Source organism: Budorcas taxicolor, chromosome 12 (assembly GCF_023091745.1).
Source record: "Budorcas taxicolor isolate Tak-1 chromosome 12, Takin1.1, whole genome shotgun sequence".
NCBI classification, from domain to species: Eukaryota; Metazoa; Chordata; class Mammalia; order Artiodactyla; family Bovidae; genus Budorcas; species Budorcas taxicolor.
In genome coordinates this window covers 76580525-76599549 of record NC_068921.1, presented here as the reverse complement: position 1 = coordinate 76599549, position 19025 = coordinate 76580525, and the positions used below count along the sequence as shown (strand labels likewise).

General features: G+C 41.0%; 1 protein-coding gene and 1 non-coding gene across 2 annotated transcripts in view; both read right to left on the bottom strand.

Annotated features, from left to right (window-relative positions):
* Positions 1-431: 431 nt before the first annotated feature.
* On the bottom strand, positions 432-504 carry TRNAG-CCC (transfer RNA glycine (anticodon CCC)). Its single transcript has one exon. It is a non-coding gene; the product is annotated as a tRNA-Gly (tRNA).
* Positions 505-9627: 9123 nt separating this feature from the next.
* Positions 9628-19025, bottom strand: part of TM9SF2 (transmembrane 9 superfamily member 2) — a 50215-nt gene continuing 40817 nt past the window's right edge. The window contains exons 13-17 of the mRNA XM_052649944.1: positions 18454-18613; positions 16549-16700; positions 15394-15505; positions 13301-13472; positions 9628-10327 (exon numbers count right to left, since the gene is read on the bottom strand). Of these exons, the coding sequence (XP_052505904.1) occupies positions 10260-10327; positions 13301-13472; positions 15394-15505; positions 16549-16700; positions 18454-18613 (664 nt within the window). The 3' untranslated portion in view covers positions 9628-10259. The remainder of the gene's footprint in view (positions 10328-13300; positions 13473-15393; positions 15506-16548; positions 16701-18453; positions 18614-19025) is intronic.

Sequence of the window (19025 nt, the reverse complement as noted above, 5' to 3'; positions counted from 1 at the left end):
CACGGTTCACGTATTGCTGAAGCCTGGCTTGGAGAATTTTAAGCATTAATTTACTAGCATGTGCTGCTGCTGCTAAGTCCCTTCAGTCGTGTCCAACTCTGTGCGACCCCATGGACTGCAACCCATCAGGCTCCTCTGTCCATGGGATTTTCCAGGCAAGAGTACTGGAGTGGGGTGCCATTGCCTTCTTATTACTAGCATGTGAGACGAGTGCAATTGTGCGGTAGTTTGAGCATTCTTTGGCATTGCCTTTATTTGGGAATGTATTGCAGTGGCCCTTCTCAGATCACTAGTTTGCTAGTTATCTGCTTTCCTGGCTATTATCCCCATTAGAATGGGAAGGTTGACCTTTAAAAAAAAATGTATTCATTTGGCTGTGCCGGGTCTTAGTTGCAGCATGAAGACTCTTAGTTATGGCATGTGGGATCTAGTTCCCTGGCCAGGGATTGAACCTGGGCCCCCTGCATTGGGAGTACAGAGTCTTAGCCACTGGACCACCAGGGAAGTCCCAGGTTGACTCTTAAAAAATCTATCTTAGCTGTTACTATAAAGCCGAACATACAAAAGGCACTCAAGTTGAATAGATGTTTCAAATATTGTTAAATGCTTATTCTGCTAAATCCTCTTTCTGCCCCATTGTGAGCTGTTATCTGCCTATGTCATAGAGTGAGCGAGGAAGCAATTACTAAAGGAGCAGATATTAGTTTTCCCGGCTCGGACCCAGGGAAGCGGATGTAGAGCTTGAGGGCCGGCTCTGGGTGATCGGGTACCACATCCAGCACTTTCACAAGTGCATTAGATAACAAAGTGGCGAATGCTGAGAAGAAGGATTGCTGGGACAATGGCAGAGGGTCTGTTCTTCCTCTCAGGCACCAGGTCACTGTGGGTCCCCAGGGATGTAGATGGCAGGCTTCCCAGGTGGAGCTAGTGGTAAAGAACCCGCCTGCCAGTGAAGGTAGACGTGAGAGGCATGGGTTCGATCCCTGAGTCAGGAAGATCCCCAGGAGGAGGGCATGGCAACCCACTCCAGTATTCTTGTCTGGAGAATCCCATGGACAGAGGAGCCTGGTGGGCTCTAGTCCATGTGGTTGCACAGGGTTGTGGACACAACCGAAGCAACTTAGCGTGCACTGAGGATGCACGGAGGGACGTAGATGTGGCCCAAGTGGGGCTCAAGTGGCCTTGGACGGAGGTCAACTGGTAGGATGACTTTAGCTTGGCCCATGAGAGACAGGCTGGACTAGACCCCAGGTGAGGTCAGGACTGAGTGAGTTTCCTCCCCACCCACCCCTGACCCTCCAAGTTGGGTGTGAATTACTCTCAGGGACCCCCTTACACATTGCAAAATAGGTACGCTAGGAAAATGGCCAAAGGTTTGGAAATGGGCAAAAGAGATTATTAGTATTCTTCCAATAAAATGCTAGTCTGTTGTCCCCCAGATCATTCAAGAGTACCAGATCCTATAAGGGTGTGTGCACCTCTGAGTGCTTTTGGTTGGACTAGTATTTAGATATGTACAGATAGAAGTAAACGTGTGGAAGATGGACAGTCAGGCAAACATCCTTTGTCGCGAGCCATGCCAATGGGTCCTGTTCAGAGCAATGCAAAAGAATATTACCCAGTGGGAAATATAAGTCCCTGCACGTCTAAGTCTCATTCGACCTGGTTTAACCTCTTATTCATTCTCTCATTGATTAATAAGTTAAATAAATTTTTTAACAAGCAAGAAGTGTATGTCTGTCTGAGAGTCATGTTTTACCTTCCAGGATTTTATACTTTAACAGGTAAAGAAGTAAATACAAGTGAAGTGGGGGACAGCGAGGATGCCCGGAGTCTCAAGGTTCAACACAGAGGTAGCTAACTAGGGAGAAAATCAAGGCAGGGTTGGGGACGGATGAGGAAGTAATCTGCTGCTGAGAGATGGCTACCCTCCAGCACACCTGCCTGAAGGCTGTGCCAAGGAATCTTGCTACCTCCCCCTCTCCCCTTCCTATTAGCTGGTATGTTAGTTTGGTAGCGCTGCCATAACAGAATATCATAAACTGGGTGGTTTACAAAACGTAGATTAATTCCCTACAGTTTTGAGGCCGTAAGCCCAAGCTCAAGGTATTGGCAGATTTGATCTCTCCCAAGTCCTCACTTCTTGCCTTGTAAATGACCATCTTCCCCCTGTGTTATCATCTCCTTTTCATATGACACCAGTTATATTGGATTAGGGCCCACCCTAATGACCTCATTGAACTTGATTACCTCTTTAAAACACCTGTATCCAAACACACTTGCATTCTGAGGCACTGGGCATTAGGGCTTCAACATATGAATTTGGGGGACTGGAGGGGGACAGGCACACAAGTCAGCTCCAAACACACCACTCTCACATGCCCTGTAAGTTCGTAGTTTGCTGATTTGATGAAATTGGGTTTATGGGATAGGTGCTCACTATGCATTGACATAGCCTGGAACCTGCTTAGAGGACACGAAACCACTCAAGACCAGACCCAAACTGCAGAAATCCCTGGGGGAAACTGCACTAACTCATTGACTCAAATGCACCCCAGGGCAGGATTTTCTGGCCGCTTCCTGAGAAGAATGTCACTCTCCCTGAGCAGGGGGTGGGGGACACGGGGGGTGGGGATGCTGCCACTGAAGGTGGCAATGAGGGTGGGAAGAGAGCTGGTGTGGACTTTGTGATTTGGGGTAAACTGTTTACCTTGCCTGGGCTTTGCTGTCCTTCTCTGTGAGAGAGAGGGGCTCTTTAGGCCCTTCCTGCTCAAACCTGGGCCAGGAACCAGGAGCATTGCACCTCCTGGGGCTGATGGGAAGGGCAGACTCTCCGGATCCACCCCAGGCCAGGTGTGTCTGAATCTGCCTCTTACGATCTCCAGGTGATTGACAGGCACGTGGAAGTTTGAGAGGCACTGATTTAAGACTAGCTGGGCCTGGTGGTCACAGATGGAGACCACGGAGCCCATCATTATGAAACATGAAGCCCTTCATTTCTCCCTTCCTTCATTGCCCCTCCTCAGAGAGCAGGTTGGAGGAAAGATGCTCATCCCTGCTTCTAAGCTGCTGTGCATACCCGTCCTGTCATCCCACTGAAAGCAGAAAATAGGGATTCAAATGCAAGGCCCTCACCCCACCCCCACCTTGCTAATAATCCTTGGCTAAGAGATCCAGGGGATGAGCAAAGACCTAACAGAATTACTGGGTTAATTTCAGAACTTCCCCCTATCTCCACCCTGCAATCTGTTTTAAAAAGGGAGAGCTGAACTCAACAATAAAAACCAGACAATCCAATCAGAAAATGGGCAACGGACATGAACAGACATTTTGCCAAAGATGACAACTGAACACATGAAAAGATACCCAGTATTAGTAGCCATAAGGAAAGTACCGATTAAAACTACAATGTTATACATACCTATCAGAACATAAAAAATAGCGATGTCACCAAGGGCGGGTGAGAATGTGGAGAAGCGGATCTTTCCCATGTTCCCAGCGGGAACGTAAAATGGTGCACAGCCACCCTGTGTTTGGCAGCTTCTTAAAAAACTAATCGTGGAACTACCATTTGACCTTGTGATTTCATTCTTGGGCATTTATCCCAGAGAAATGAAAACTCATGTTCTCGCAAAAAAGTCTGTATAAAAATGTTCAGAGGGGCTTTATTCATGTTTGCTCCAAACTGGGAACGATCCCAATGTCCTTCAATGTGGGAAACAAACTCTGAACATCCATACTCTGGAATGTTGTCATCGATAAAAGATAGTGAACTGATGCACAGTACAGTTGGGATTAGTCTCCAAAGACTGATAGTGAGTGGAGAAAGCCAGGCCTAAGGATCACATACCGCTTGAGTCCATTTAAATGATATTCGTGAAGTGGTAGAATTCTAGAGATGGAGAGTGAATTAATGGTGGGAGGAGGCTAAGGGAGGTGGGGATAGCTATGAAAGGGCAACCCGAGGGATCCTGGTGATAGAGGTGTTCTGTATCTTCACGAATCACTGTCAATGTCCTGATTTTGATATTGTGCGATGGCTTTGCAAGATGTCATTACTAGGGGACCTGGGCAAAAGGTAATCCAGGGCCATCTGTGTTGTTTCTTAAAATTACATATAGATTGACAATTTTCTCAAAAGAAGAGACAGAGAAAAAAAAGAAAAAAAAAAGAACGTATTCTTGTCAATTTAAAAAAAAAAAAAGGGAGCGAGATGTGTCCCAGTCCTCCTTAGAAAAACGTGCAGGATTCTTTGCCAGTTGAGGAATTCTGGTGCTTCTGCTGGATGCGAAGGGGGAAGGGGGAAGGTCAGAGAAGGTAGAAAGATGTTTTATATATTCCCTAGAAAGGCCTATGTTTCTATGCAAAGTAGGCAACTGCTCAGATATAACTGGTCACCAAAGCCCAGCCAAACCTCAGAACCTGACAGAAATCCTAAGAAACTACAGAGTTGGTCTCCCATGCCCTCGTGGGCACTGTGTCAAAAGGCCTGTCTGCCAGCAGGACGGGCCCTGGGGGACCCTGATCTGCAGCTTCCGGCTGTGGGAGAAGTCTGTCTGGGGTGTGGCTCCAGTCACACTCCGTCAGGAGGCTCAGCCTGGCTCAGCCATTCTTGAATCAAGGCCCTGCGTGCACGTGTGCGTGCTCAATTGAGTCTGACTCTACAACTCCATGGACTGTAGCCCACCAGGCTCCTCTGTCCACGGGATTTTCCAGATAAGAATACTGGAGCGGGTAGCCACATCCTAGTTCATCAAAATCCTGAGCAGGTTCTAGAGCCTGGCTTTGACTGAAAAGTGAAAGTGAGTCGCTCAGTCGTGTCTCTTTGCGGACCCATGGACTGTAGCCCGCCAGGCTCCTCTGTCCATTGGATTCTCCAGGCAAGAATACAAGAGTGGGTTGCCATTTTCTTCTCCAGGGGATCTTCCCGACCTGGGGATGGAACCCAGCCAGGTCTCCCACATTGCAGGCAGGTTCTTTACCGTCTGAGCCACCAGGGGAGCCTGGCCTTTGACTGAGGAGCTCATTGAATCCCATTTGAAGACGAGGGAGTCTGTGGCACAGCTCCTCTCTCCGAGGGATGCTGGTTGCCTGGTCTGAGGGTTCCAGAACTTCCCTCCCCCTACATCCCTCGGCATCCGGCCCACTTAAGGCCTGCCCCTCCAAGTGCTCACGGGGTGCTCACAGACGGGTGGAATTTTGGCTTTCTGCCCTGCCCGATGTAGACAAGGACAGGAAAGGCATGAACGAAGGACACCTTGGGCTGCCCTGCAGTTTACAGAGCAAGTGGCAGGAGGGTGGGAGTCTGAACTCAAGTCACTGTCCTTCAACTCCCCAGCTTTTGACTCAAGAACAGTTGCCATTCAACTGCCACCTCCTACACTGTATTTTGTTCATGTTTTCTGTTCATGAGAAAGCCAGTGGATCCAGGCTTCTCAACCAGCAGTCAACAAACACTTCTTGGTCAACCTCCAGTGGTTCCACCTGCGTCCCATGCCTTGACTGGAGGGGACTGGGGCTTGCTTCCACCACCCAGTCAGCAATGTAAACCCTAGGCCTGCACCACCAGTCAGCTGCTTCTTGCCAGAAGCCTCTCCCTCTCCCAACAATGCTCACGTGCTCCAGCAATTCCTCTCCTTCCTGTATGGTCACACTAGGATTTTAAGGAAATGAATAATGTACTAGTCTTCAGCATGCACATAGAGGATATCTAAATGCTGCAGAAAATCGGATAAAATTAGGATAAACATTGCAATGCCAAACCATTGGGTTTGTAACTAGAACATTGAGATCAGAGATAACTATGGTTTAATATACAATGACATCCGTATCCAACTCCCTTTTAGCCTTTTGTCACCTGCTGGGAGAACTTCACATACATTGACTCACATTTGTTCAGTCGAGAGTCATGTCTGACTCTTCGTGACCCCATGGACTGCAGTATGCCAGGTCTCTCTGTCCCTCACCATCTCCTGGAGTTCACCCAAGTTCATGTCCATTGATTCAGTGATGCTATCCAACCATCTCATTCTCTGCTGCTCTCTTGAAGAGTAAATATTTGAATCTAAGTGTTGGTCAGGTGGGATCAAATAAGAGTTTATAGATTTTTCATGGTTCTGAAAGTAGGCTACATCTTCCAGTCAAAGAAGGCAGCTCACGGGCACTCAGGTGTGAGGTCTCTCCTTGCTTTCCTTGGAGCCCATTTCCCCACCAGCACCTTGGGTTTCGGTTGGTGGGGGTCTCCTCCTGGGACTACCCTGGTGGCCAGGGCACACACAGCAGGATGTACCTGGGGGATGGCCTGAACCTGGAGCCTGAGCCCCGAGTGTCTGAGGCTCCGGTGCGCCTGGGCTCGCAGCCACAGCCAAGCTGTGGACAGTGAGGGGGAACAAGCGGGGTCCCTTCACAGCCAGAGGGACTGCTTGGGAGCGTGAAGTCAGCCACCTCAGGGGAGGGACGATGAGGGTGCAGGGAAGGAATGGCTCCCCATTTGTTCACACTGATCCTTGGACTTCTTGCCCCCAGGAATCAAAGCTCACTTTACTATTACCCATACAGTTAAAAATGCCACTGCCCTGACAAAGATATGAAAAAAACAAAGTTCACACCTGAGGCAGAAATAAAACACATCATGGCTTCTTCTGAAATTAAGCGTTCTCAAGACTGGGTTGGGAGGGCACCCTGAGGCAAAGTGTGTGTGTGTCTGTGTGTGTGCCAGGCACCAGGCTGTTTTTAAGTTCCTTTTCCAAAAATCAGTAACAAGGGGCCACAGGAGCTGAGGTCTTTTTTTTTTTTGATTCCTTTAAACATTCATAAAATCATCTTGTTTCAGAAGTCATTTCCTCTTAGGTACAGATTCTGTGTCCAGGATGGGAGTTTTCTCCAAGGCACCCGGGTGCTTTGGGGACCCACTCTGGTGCACTCCTGCCTGACACCACTTCAGCTCTTTATGGAAACACCCTCTGTGAGCTGGGTTCTCTTCAGATCTCTCGTCTGGTAGAGTCTCTGGGCAGTGGAGCTGCAGCAACTACCTCGCTATGGAGTAAGAGAATTTTCTCAAGTTTCTCTCAAAATTTCTTTTCCCAAACAGCTCCTAAGAGGTGGTTTACACCGCCTTACAAATCTATTAAATATCAGTGGTGACTTTGTAACAGCAATGCTTTGTACTAATATATCAAACATACTCCGTCCAATAAAAATACAATCTCCACAGCTGCTTTCTTAAAACTCTCACAACTAACTCTGAAACGGAATACTCTTAATACTGTCAGTTAAATAGGAAATAAAAAATGAGGTTTCAAGTCGGTACATTAAGAACAAAGTTTCAATTTCTGGAAAGAAATGGTTAACCATGATTGTCTCCAGGCAAGAGAAGTCAGTGAATGGAGGTTGAAAGGAGACTGACTTCTCTCTATATTCTCTTATACATTTTGAATTGTTAACCATGGGTGTGGATTACCTACTCCAAAGAAAAATTTGAGTAAAAGTCAAAATTAAATATTCAGAATCTAAATTGAAACTGTGAACACAGACTATCCCCATTAAAGTGCTTTTTCTTAAATCTTCAAAATAAAAGCCCTCGCTCCTGCATCCCCCGCCACACTTCCTTCCGTAGCTGCATGTAACGCCTTCAAGGAGCAGAGTAAGCTTGTGTGGGAGTTAAAAACACATTCATCCCCCTCTCCCCACCACCAGATTTGACAGAAGTGTGGCAAGGAGGGCCATCTGTTTTATTTGAATGAGAAATAACCCAGCATTCTGATTTCAATTAGCCTCTTTGTAGCTTTATGTTTGAGCTGGTTCCATGGGTAACAGTTCAAACTAAGTGTAGAGAGAAGCTGGCCAAGTTCTGCCAGTGCTGATTTGTTTTTAACAACTGTCAATGAACAGAGAACAAGTGTACAAGACAATGTGGCTGGATACACATAAAAATGCAAAATTTCCCAAGATCAAAACAGCACCTTCTGGCATCTGCGAGCTAAACAAAACATTGAAATGGTGTCTATCATTCTATCAATTTAAATATTTAAAATCAATATCACTTATCATTTAAGTTCCTAGTTTTGATGAACAAATACGTGCCTTATTCTTCAGTCGCTCAGTGTGTTGAATCTTTGCAATCCCATGGACTGCAGCATACCAGGCTTCCCTGTCCTTCACTATCTCCCAGAGTTTGCGCAAACTCATGTCCATTGAGTTGATGATGTCATCCAACCATCTCATCCTGTCGCTTCCAAATACACACCCACTACATGCAAAGTCCTGTTACACTTGAGGCCTGAACCAAAGAAGGAGCAGTAGTTCGTGCCCTTGAAAGGCCTGTGATCTATTTGGAAGGATAAGCCTGCGAAGTTTTACAATAATCTTGAGTAATATTAATATTTAAGACAGTAACAGAACTGTCAGACATCAGTATTGCACAAAGCAGCCTGAGTTCTGAGGATGGAAAGGGAATACTTTTGTCAAAGGCTTTACATTGGAAGGGATCTGCTCATTAGTGGCAGGACAAGGCTGAAACAATGTCATCTCACACTTGGGTCCTTTCCACATCACCTCTGCTCCCCTTTTCACCCAAGCATGCACGCACACACACACTCAAAAGCCCAATGAGGCATCACTGCATTGGTGACAGTTCAAAGCCTCGCCCGTGGCTCCACGGAAGCCACTGCCTCCCAGGGCGTATTTGTCAAAAGACACCAGATTCCTGAGGCCCCATCCCACACGGCCCAGTTCTCTGACAGCTTCATGTAATGGGTCTCAAGGAAGTCATATGAACCAGTGGGGGCAGGGGAAGAGTCGTTTCTGATGGTAGCTGGTTTGCACAATCAATCACACTTACTGAGTTGCATTTTCCCACAGCACCCAGGGGTCCAATCCTTACTGTTTCCTTGAAGTCCTGAAAGAAGAGTCTATGACCTCGGTTCTGCAGCTTCATCAGTTTCTCAACATGTCCCTCCTCAAGGGGTTGGCCAGTTCTCCAAAGCCACATCGTCCAGAGCAGAGGGGTCATGGTGGAGACAGCCAGCAGGAGGGGACCCTGGGGCTGGGTCCCGGCTCAGTGGCAGTATCACGGGATGGATGCTGAGCGCTCAGCTCCTTCCACCCAGCTCTGCTGACAGGTGAATGTCCACAATGCGGCTGACCCAGCCCCACCCGCTTAGCTTCCTGCTGTCCAGGAGACAGTCCCAGTCAACACACTGCAACACAGTGATTTCTTAATTCCAGGAAATTTAAATTAAGACAAACGTGATCATAATGAAGAAGAGCTGCTAGTTAAAGTATAATCATAAAAACTGATTTAAAAAAATAAAAAATACTGTATTTTGAAAAACAGGTTAAAAAAAATATGAAATCCTTAACAGCAATGCAATAGGCTCATATTAACTACTATACTTACATAATTCATCTGGCTAGATATGCATGACTAAAATTTCTGTTACTGCCTAATAGTTAAAAGTTTAGTTTTGTTACAAAGCCTGGGAAATTGGAATTTCATTTAGCTCAAAGCTCAGAAAGTACATTAGCAAAAATCAGTAGAATCTGATAAAACAGTATAAATCACTTAAAAACACCACTGGTAAATACAGAATCCCCATGAATATACAACAGGTAATGATGCAATGAAGATGTTTTTACAATATTTATTAAGATAACAAATTTATAAATTGAAAGACTCAGAGGCACATAGTTTTTAAAAGGCCAATACCATGGAATAATGAAGTCAACACAGAAAAGAAGATATGAACAGTTACAACCAATACAAGATTTTTTTAAAAGCAGCATCCCTACCCCCCTCCCCAATACACATCATAGGAATCATCCTTCAAAATTACCATGATAAAAAGTTACTTCCTTCAAAGAAAAATAATTCTTTCCACCTACCGAGCCTAGAAAATCCTATTTACAATGAACTGTCCTGTATTTCATCAGTATTGTTTAATATGGCCTCTTCTATTCTGCCATTAGAAGTACTGAAAATTTTATAGCTATTATATTTACAAATGCACATAATATTTAAATTTGCTCTTCATTGAGAACAACTGAATATATACTTAATCAAATCACGATACAAATGTTTTAGTGCTGATAACACATTCTGCGGGGACGGGTATGCGGGGAGAGGTGTGTTTAGAATCATGTTGTTTCTTAAGGATTACTAGGCCAATAAGTCTGGTAAAACTCAAGGTAGTCACAAAAACAGGTGTTTGTTGATGAAGAATTTAATTTATTTCTGTTTTAACTGGACACACTGGGCTTCTTCAGTCAACCTTTACCACACTGTATATTTTGGTAACAAACCAAAAGCATGCAAAGAAGCCAATTGTTCCTATAAAAGAGAAAACAAGAGTCAACCTCCTTTCAAAGGCAGCGTTATGATTTACGTAAAAGTACAGACTTAGAATGACTGCTTCCTTAAAAAAGCCATAAAACTGTAAACCAAAACTATAAGCCATTACCAGGGATACACCAAAGACCCATGAACTTTCCTGAAAAACACAGAGCCAATTCAGATCAAATTTCTTACAGAAATTGATTAAAAAAACCTTTTTATGCTATAAGATTATCTAAAGCTTTCTATAATATATTCTTTTTCTTATTATACAGAAAAGGCTAAAATTGGAAGAGGAAAAGGATGCCAATCTTACTTTCCTGTTTAAAAATATTTTCTTACCACAAAATGGAAAATGCTATTAATTCAACATATGATATGAACAGCTTAAAAATCAGAATATCAGATTCACAGAATTAAAAGGGAATATTTTCTAAGTACAGTTATTGGGAATGATCAGTTTTCAAAGATTATTATAACAAAATAACTCAAAAAAGATTTTACAAAGTGTTAAAGTGATATGATAAAGAATAATAATAAAGAGACACTCCCTCTGAGATGAGAGGTGGCACAGAACTGGAGGACACAGCAGCTCTGTCCTGAGCTGTGTGAAAACATCTTTAGATGAGTCACGTGGAATCTCTACCCCATTTCTTTATCTCATTAAAGAGAGATAATTTTATCTGCCCTACCGGCCTCCATAAATCATGAAAAAATACAGGCCTTGATTTTCAGGTATTTTTATCACTTTAGAGTCTAAAAATTTTGAAGTATTTTTATCACTTTAGATTCTAAAAAATGTGAATGCCAGACAGTTCACAAAAATGAGGCTTTAAGGATTACGTAACTGTTTAGGGCCCATGGATGGTAAGAAAGGCCAGGATTCAGATTTCTTCCTGATTTCAAGTGTAGTATCCTTTTAAACTATACCATACTTACATGTACTAAATGTAAATTCAGAGACTGTTTTGCAAGAGAACATGTACTAAATTATGAAACTGCCTACCATGTTAGAATTGATCCATAACATTTTTTCCAAGATTATCCCCTAAGAAATAGTCAATAGGTAGGGCTACAGAAGCATATAGACGCGGATACACATGCCCCTTGTGGGAGTTTTATATTTAAAGTTCCAACGGTTTCCACCATTGTTTTACGATTTTGTAAGTCAAGAGACTGTAGTTGGGACATTACCACAGAAGTTGTGAGTGTTATTATACCCATTCTTACATCACATATATAACCAAGGACCTGCTCTGCACATGCCATGCACTGTGTTTTTTCGAGGACACACAGATATACCTTCTGGATATTCAAAGGGTCATTATTAAGGCTTGAGAAGAGACTGGGGTTAATTCCAGAAAAATAAAGGTGAAAACATAAATATACTGAAACAATCTTATGTGAAACAAGAACTTCAAGGTAACACAAGGCATTTTAAGATGAGAAAAAAACATTTTATCATCATACTAGCAACTCTAAGAAAGTTAAGTTTACTTTGTTGTTCAAGTACTTCTAGTATTTTATTTTGTTCTTAATACTGAATGGGTTTAGTGTACATACTAAAAGTGGCATCTTTCCTAATGTGGCAGAATAATAATTATTGTTTTCTAAAACAGACTGACTTAAAAAAATGGTGTCAGTGCAGAGTCCTGAAATAAATGTGGATGTTTCCTTCCCACAAACTGAAATACACTAAAAGTCACTGGCTTCACTGGTTGATTTAAATCTGATGTGGCTCCAGAATTTAGATTAGATTTGTTTTATCCAAAGTAAGTAAAAATATGACACTTTAAAAATCAAGAACAATAAAGTTGAGGTGATGGTTGAATTATCATAACATGTGCCTGGAAAAACAAGACATTCACCCAGACCATGATTTTTTGTGTGTAATAAGGAATAAATTGTATATGTATTTACAGACATGGATACAGATGCCCCCAAACAGTAATCCTCATTTCACAGGCTATGACTGTTTCACAGATCATTTATAGAGACTTACGGCTATGGATCTAAATCTATCACACAGAGACCAAGATAAGCATCCCCCCAACACACACACACGTACCTACCCCACTGTATCTGACCAATGAATGACCTGATGTACAGAACTGATCCAGGTGCCTGAATCTTGTTATATATACTGATATAGCAACAGGGGTACTTCAAAACTCTACCTAATTCTGTTAAATACTAACAGATGAGTAGAAAGTAGAAAAGCTAATTTTTTAACAAGTTTTTTTTTCTTTTTTGACTGCTGTACTTCCTCACATAGCATGCAACACAATCTTAAGATAAAATTTCAGATGTACACTTTCTGTGACAAAGAAATGGTCTCTCAATTTGTGGTTGTTGTTTAATCATTCCACAATTGCTAAGTACCGAAGCACTGAAATACAGAGAACTTTCCTAGGTGGACAGAGAAGATGTATATATCTAAACACCAATGTAAAGCACACTTTATGCCATTAGGTAAATGGATTTTAAAGTGGTGATATAAACCTGCAGTTTAAAACTTCTAGAATAAGGGATGTCTTATGCTCATCTTTTCTTGGTATCATTTATTCTCAATCTCATCTTAAATTTCTAACCCCCAATTTCTACTTACTCCTAAATTAGGTAGCTAGAGCTTTTTACTCTATTTCTGAAATGAGAGCAAAAACAAGACTGTTCCATTAAGAGATGGACAGGGGAAAGCCTTGAGATGTTCTGGCCAAGGCACCCCTGTACTTCCAGCACAACAATGGTCCCTGGTTAGTCTTCTTCCACTAGGCCTGTCTTCCCGGCTCTGCTTTACTGGTACTCACCGCCCCCTCACAGGGGGCAGACCAGACCATGCTCAGCTGCACTGAGAACTAAACATAGGAGCACTAAGTAGCAGGAGCCTTCATGGATTTTATAAAAGCAAAATAATTATAAATAATTTGCCTAAAAACGTATTAACTAAAAAACAACCACTCTAATTCTTACCTGTAAAAAGAAAGAAGATCAAAACCATTATCATGGTATACCCGAAGTACAGGATTGTACTTGCAGTCCCTGTGATTTGCAGTTTTGAGAAGAAGTAGTGTATTGCATATATTAAGAAATACACTGCAGTAAAGCCACTGGTGAGGAATGAACGCCACTGCCAATGATAATCCTGGGTAGAAGAGAAAAAAATCCAGGATCAAGAATTACTTTCCAATTAAGAGGTAATGCAGCCGAAGAAAGTTACTAAAGAGAACACAGCTAAGTGGAATAGCCCCCCAAACCTAATTTTTGCTATTGATTCCAGTCTCTTTTCATACTGAAATTTGCCAGTTTTGCCAAAGGTGCTCAGAAGCACCTTCTATGTTTGATGGAGCTACTTAAAAGATTGGCTAAATACATGTAGAAAAATTTTAAATGGTTTATGAATAATGAAGCATTAGGCTGTATTTTAAAACGTATGATTCCCTAAAAAAAAGAAATATACAAAACCTTTGGTGCCAAAGATATCATTAAGAAAGTGAGAAGACAAATTACAGACGGAAGAAAATATTTACAAATCAAAATCTGATAAAGGTTAGTATCCAGAATATAGAAAGAACTCTTACAATTAAACAAAAAGATAAACCATCTAACTTATAAATGAGCAAAGGAATTCAACATTTCTCCAAACAAGATATACAAGAAAATATGCAAAACCACAATGAGACACCACTTCACACCCACTAGATGGCTATAACTTAAAAAACCAGAAATATCAGGTAACTGGCAAGGATGTGGAGAAACTGGAACCTTTGTGTATTGCTAGTAGGAATATAAAAGGGTGAAGCCATTGTGGAAAAGTGTGATGGTTCCCCAGAAAGTTAAATAAAAAGTAACTAACTATATGACTCAGCAATACCACTCCTACATATATACCCCAAAGAACTGCGAACAGGTAAAATGAGAATTAGTACATGGACGTTCACAGCAGCACTATTCACAATAGCTGAAAGGTGGAAACAAACCTAATGTCCATGAATGAATGAATGTATAGACAAACTGAGTGTAACTACATGATGGAATGTTACTCAGCTATAAAAAGAAGAAGCACTGACACACGCTATAGTGAGAGAGGAACCTTCAAACACTCTGCCAAGTGAAGGAAGCCAGACACAAAAGGGCACACATATCGTGCACTTCCACTTGTATGAAATGTCCACAACAGACAAATCTGTAGAGAGAAGCAGCCAGGGTCTGAGGGGAGAGAGAACATGAAGTAACTGCTTAGTGGGCACGGGGGTTTCTTTAGGGGTGAGGAAATTATTCTGAGGCAGAGACAGTGATTACCCAATACTGCATATGTAGTAAGCGCCCCTGAATTGTTCACTTTGTAATGGTTGATTTCATGTTATGTGAACTTAACCTCAATTTTCTAAAAAAGCATATCAAATTTAACAGTTAAGATTTTATCTCCTGTATAGAAAACAACTATAAAACAATGATTTAACCACAATCTAAATCTTTTAAAAAGTCACCCAAGGACATCATCATTTTGTCTTGCTGCCAACTATATAACTCACTGCAACGAAATCTCAGAAATGTTTTAATAAATTTTTCCACGTAAAATGTCACTAAATTTTCAGTCTATAAGTGTCTGTTCACAATAAGAATAATTTTAAAGTCCAACAGTTTAAAAATTCAGCATAATGTGCTATTCTTAGGAAATTAACATTTTAAAAGTTAACTTCTAAATAAATAATAAATATACTGCACTGGGAAATTATCTTAAATCAGGCTTAAAGATGGCTGCATTTGATTTAGGAATATAGGTCAATTTCTACCTATAACTGAATATGTGCAGTTATACTTGCTCATTGAACACAAAAATATTGACACACAAAAAAGACTGCAATCTTTTGATAATTCAGGTTTGGGGGGCTATTTTGTGACATTAGAAGTTGACATGGAAAAAAAAGACAATAAAGAAAATTACTTCACAACTTGCCCCATAATAACACAGTTACTTCAATTAATAGTATTCAAGGTTACCTTATGCCAAAATTATAAATACTGTTAGCAAGTTAACATAAGCGAATATTGCTAATACATACCTCTGCACACAGGTGGAAATAGCAAAGAAGTATAGTTGCTTCAGAACAGGTAATAACCAAAATGATAAACACCAGGAACAGGAAGCCAAACATATAATACATCTGGTGTGACCTACAGTCAAACAAGTCAGAATGAACCCATCAACAGTTTCTTCTTGACACAGCAAATGACACACTCCTTTCATTTTTTTGAACTGAAAATGTTTGCTTTTTCTCCCATCTAACTGACAACAAATTCTCCCAGGTTTAGATGATGTGATATATATGGCAGAGGCAGGGCAGGGCACGCAGGATACAACAATGCACTCTAGTGTCTTCCTGCTCAGGTAGGACTTGCAACTCGTATTTATTCAAATATGCTTACTCGGTCTGTCTACTGGTGAGTCAGAAAAATTTGACACTTCCCCCCCAAAATTAATGTAAAGACAGAGCCAAACTAAGAAAGGGTTATATTGGGTACAGATTGTTTCTTATCATATATGACAGCATCAGCTGAATCTGGAAAACACTATAACAAACAGGAAGGAAAGACAGGCTCTAATAACTGAAAAAGTTCAACTTTAGTTCTGACAATGCTACCTGGAACCCTGATACTTTCTGTAGCATATGTCAATGTGATCAAATAAAGATCACAACATACTGCAGGGTATGAGTGGCTCAAAATTACCACGGTGCGTTTTCCTACTCGAACAAGAAACCAGAGAATGAAGTGATCTTGGGATAAGAAACGACTTTGAAGGTTATCTAGCTCAACAATGCTTGCTTGAATTCCCTCCCATCAAGAGCTCAAAGACACTCCTTAGAAGCAGTATGGATTACTTATTAAAACACAGGACTGGAGAGACAGGTGAATTTTCTGTCACACAGTAGCCGGGTGACACAGGCAAATTACCTAACCTCCAAAATCTCATTTCATCTCGTTAAGTGGGACAGTATCCACCTCACAGAGGTGTGAGAACTGAGCAATAAATAATAAGCCCTTGACTAATAATAAGTGTTATCACAATTCTTCTAACACTGAAAAGATAAAACAACTTTTTATCTCTTAAGATTTCTGATTATTGGAGAACAGCTTACATTTAAAGGTATAAACAGTAAGCCCTATAAACAAAAAGAGAAGCTAGTAGTACGTACAATAAGAGGTGCTCAGCTTACCAAATACTATTCAGGATGAAGAAAAGCTGTATAAAGATGCACCCAAAGGGCAAAATCCCTCCCATGATAATACCAGGTAATGGCTTTGTGTAGAAAGACTGTTCAGGAATCTGACGTGGAATCTGATTGGTTCGAACTGGGTGTTCAATGGCCTTCAGTTTAAAAAAAAAGAGAGAGAGAAAGGGTTAATAATTATGTATCTATTTAAGAAATTCTTCTCTGCACTAGATTATTGGTCAGCTTTTTCTCAGCTTGGAAGCTGACACTAGTGGCAATACAAGTCTACCTAGGTCATCAGAGCGAAACTTGTATTCAGAAGCCCCAAACCAGATACCATCAGGTACAATAGTCTGTCTGTCTCCTGGAACAAGCCACCACTGTTTCCAGCAGTGATCCAGTGACTAATGGCTTTAAACAAAATAAGAAACACACAGGAGGAAACAATATAGGACTCAGAAAACAGCAGTTAATACAAAGGTAGAGTTAAGCTTCTCCTTTTAGTTATATATTTACTGCAAGAAATGGGCTTGTTCTGAAACTGTTGTCAATGTGTTTTTTGGAGATGGACAATGTCATTTCTATTAAAATTGCTCAATTTTTGCTAAGACTTAAGAACACAAGGAAGATAATGAATGGTTATATGAAGCTTTATGATCATAAACTACTGCTGATGTTCTCAATTATTCTCTAACACACTACATTACATGGTAGTATAAAAACAACTGGAGCCTAAAGTACCTAAACACAGTAACATGAGGGGGAGGGAGGAGAGTACACATGTAGAAATTTACTTTCTTGCAAAAAAAGTTCAAAACCTACTTCTATAGTTTTTGTGATGATATAGCAAAAGTTAAAACCTGATATTCTCATTGAGATTATACTTCTGTGAACTTGATTATTTCATATGTCAGTGTATGTATATAGAGGCAGAGAATCACTATACCATTCTTCAAATTTTATATTTTTAGAATTTTAAGTACTTATTTCATCTATGCAATTTAAAAATTTCAAATCATGTCAGTTTACTATTTATGCTATACAGATTTCAAGTCATAAACAAAATGTCAAAGAATTGAGAAATCTTTTAGTAGCCTGGCATGGTAGGTGCAGTGGAAACTCTGAAGTCTCTTAAAAGTAGATAAGTCTCTTCCAGGGTATTCCAGGTCCCCTCACAAAGTATGCTCAACTACGTAACTTCTTTTAGCCTTGTGGAGACATTTTCAGAGAAGAGCAAAGACAATGGAGTTAGAGGAGGACCCAAGAGTGAGTTCTCAGCTTCCTCTGAGCCTGCGGGTAGAAAGCGGGCAGAAGAGGTGGAGGCAGACAGGCTGGAGGGAGGGACTGAGCCGTGACTGCAACCCTTCCTAAAACCAAATGCCAGCAGGTAAGCACATAAAGTTTATTCCCAAACTACATATGAAAAACACGGCTATCCTCACTGTATGGTCACCAACTTTTTTTTTTACAGCTTAGTTTCCTAACCCATACTCAGTTTTACCCAGTTTACTTAGTTAAGTTATATAGATTAGAAACATTTATTGCTAAGAAAAAAAGATACAGGTATTTTTTAAGTTAAAAAAAGGGAAAATTTTATTTTTAATGTAATAAATTCACATTTTTCATTAGTTTAAATTAGCATTCATTTCCTGTCACCTATTTTAGTTTTCATTTCCATTTACTTATCAAACTCCGAAATCTTAACTTTACATCCATAACCTCTAACCACATTCTTCTGAGGACTATTTTAAGAATGACTGCAGTCAAACGAAGAAGTCATCCATTTTCTATGAAATTCAGATCCCACAGGACTAGTTTCTATCTTCTAGACACGTGCATCTTTAAGGTGGCATATGCTAATTTCCACGGCTGAGATTCATTCAAATAAGTTAACATCTATAAACTTACATTCTTCTTAAAACCAAAGTATGCACCAATAAATGTCAGAGGCACAGATATACAGAACCAAAGAGCCAATATGGCAACTAAGGTCCCGAAAGGAATGGCTGCTGAAGAGCCTTCTCCCCACAGAATCAGGTTCATTATGAAGAAGTCAGCAAACACAATCCTGAAAGACACAACAGGCGTCTGGGTAACATTTGAGGTAGAAGCAAAATGATACAGTGGCAACCATATGCAGCAAGTATCACAATTTCTGTGCTATACACAGTAAAGTGGAATTGCTGGGTCATTAGGGTATGTGAATTTAAAACTTCAGTAGATGCTGATGTTTGGTAGAAACCAACGCAATACTATAAAGCAATTATCCTTCAATTAAAAATAAATTAAAAAATAAAAAAACTTTAATAGAAAACTGAATTGCTCTTCAAATTGGTTTTGGTTGACTTAAACTCCTATCAGCACCTTATGAAATTTACCCCTTAACGTATTTTCGTCATGCTTGGGACTGCCAGACTAAGAAACAGACTTTTAAGAAAAGAAATACAAAAAACTCTCCTGTCTAAAGGCAGTTTTTCCCA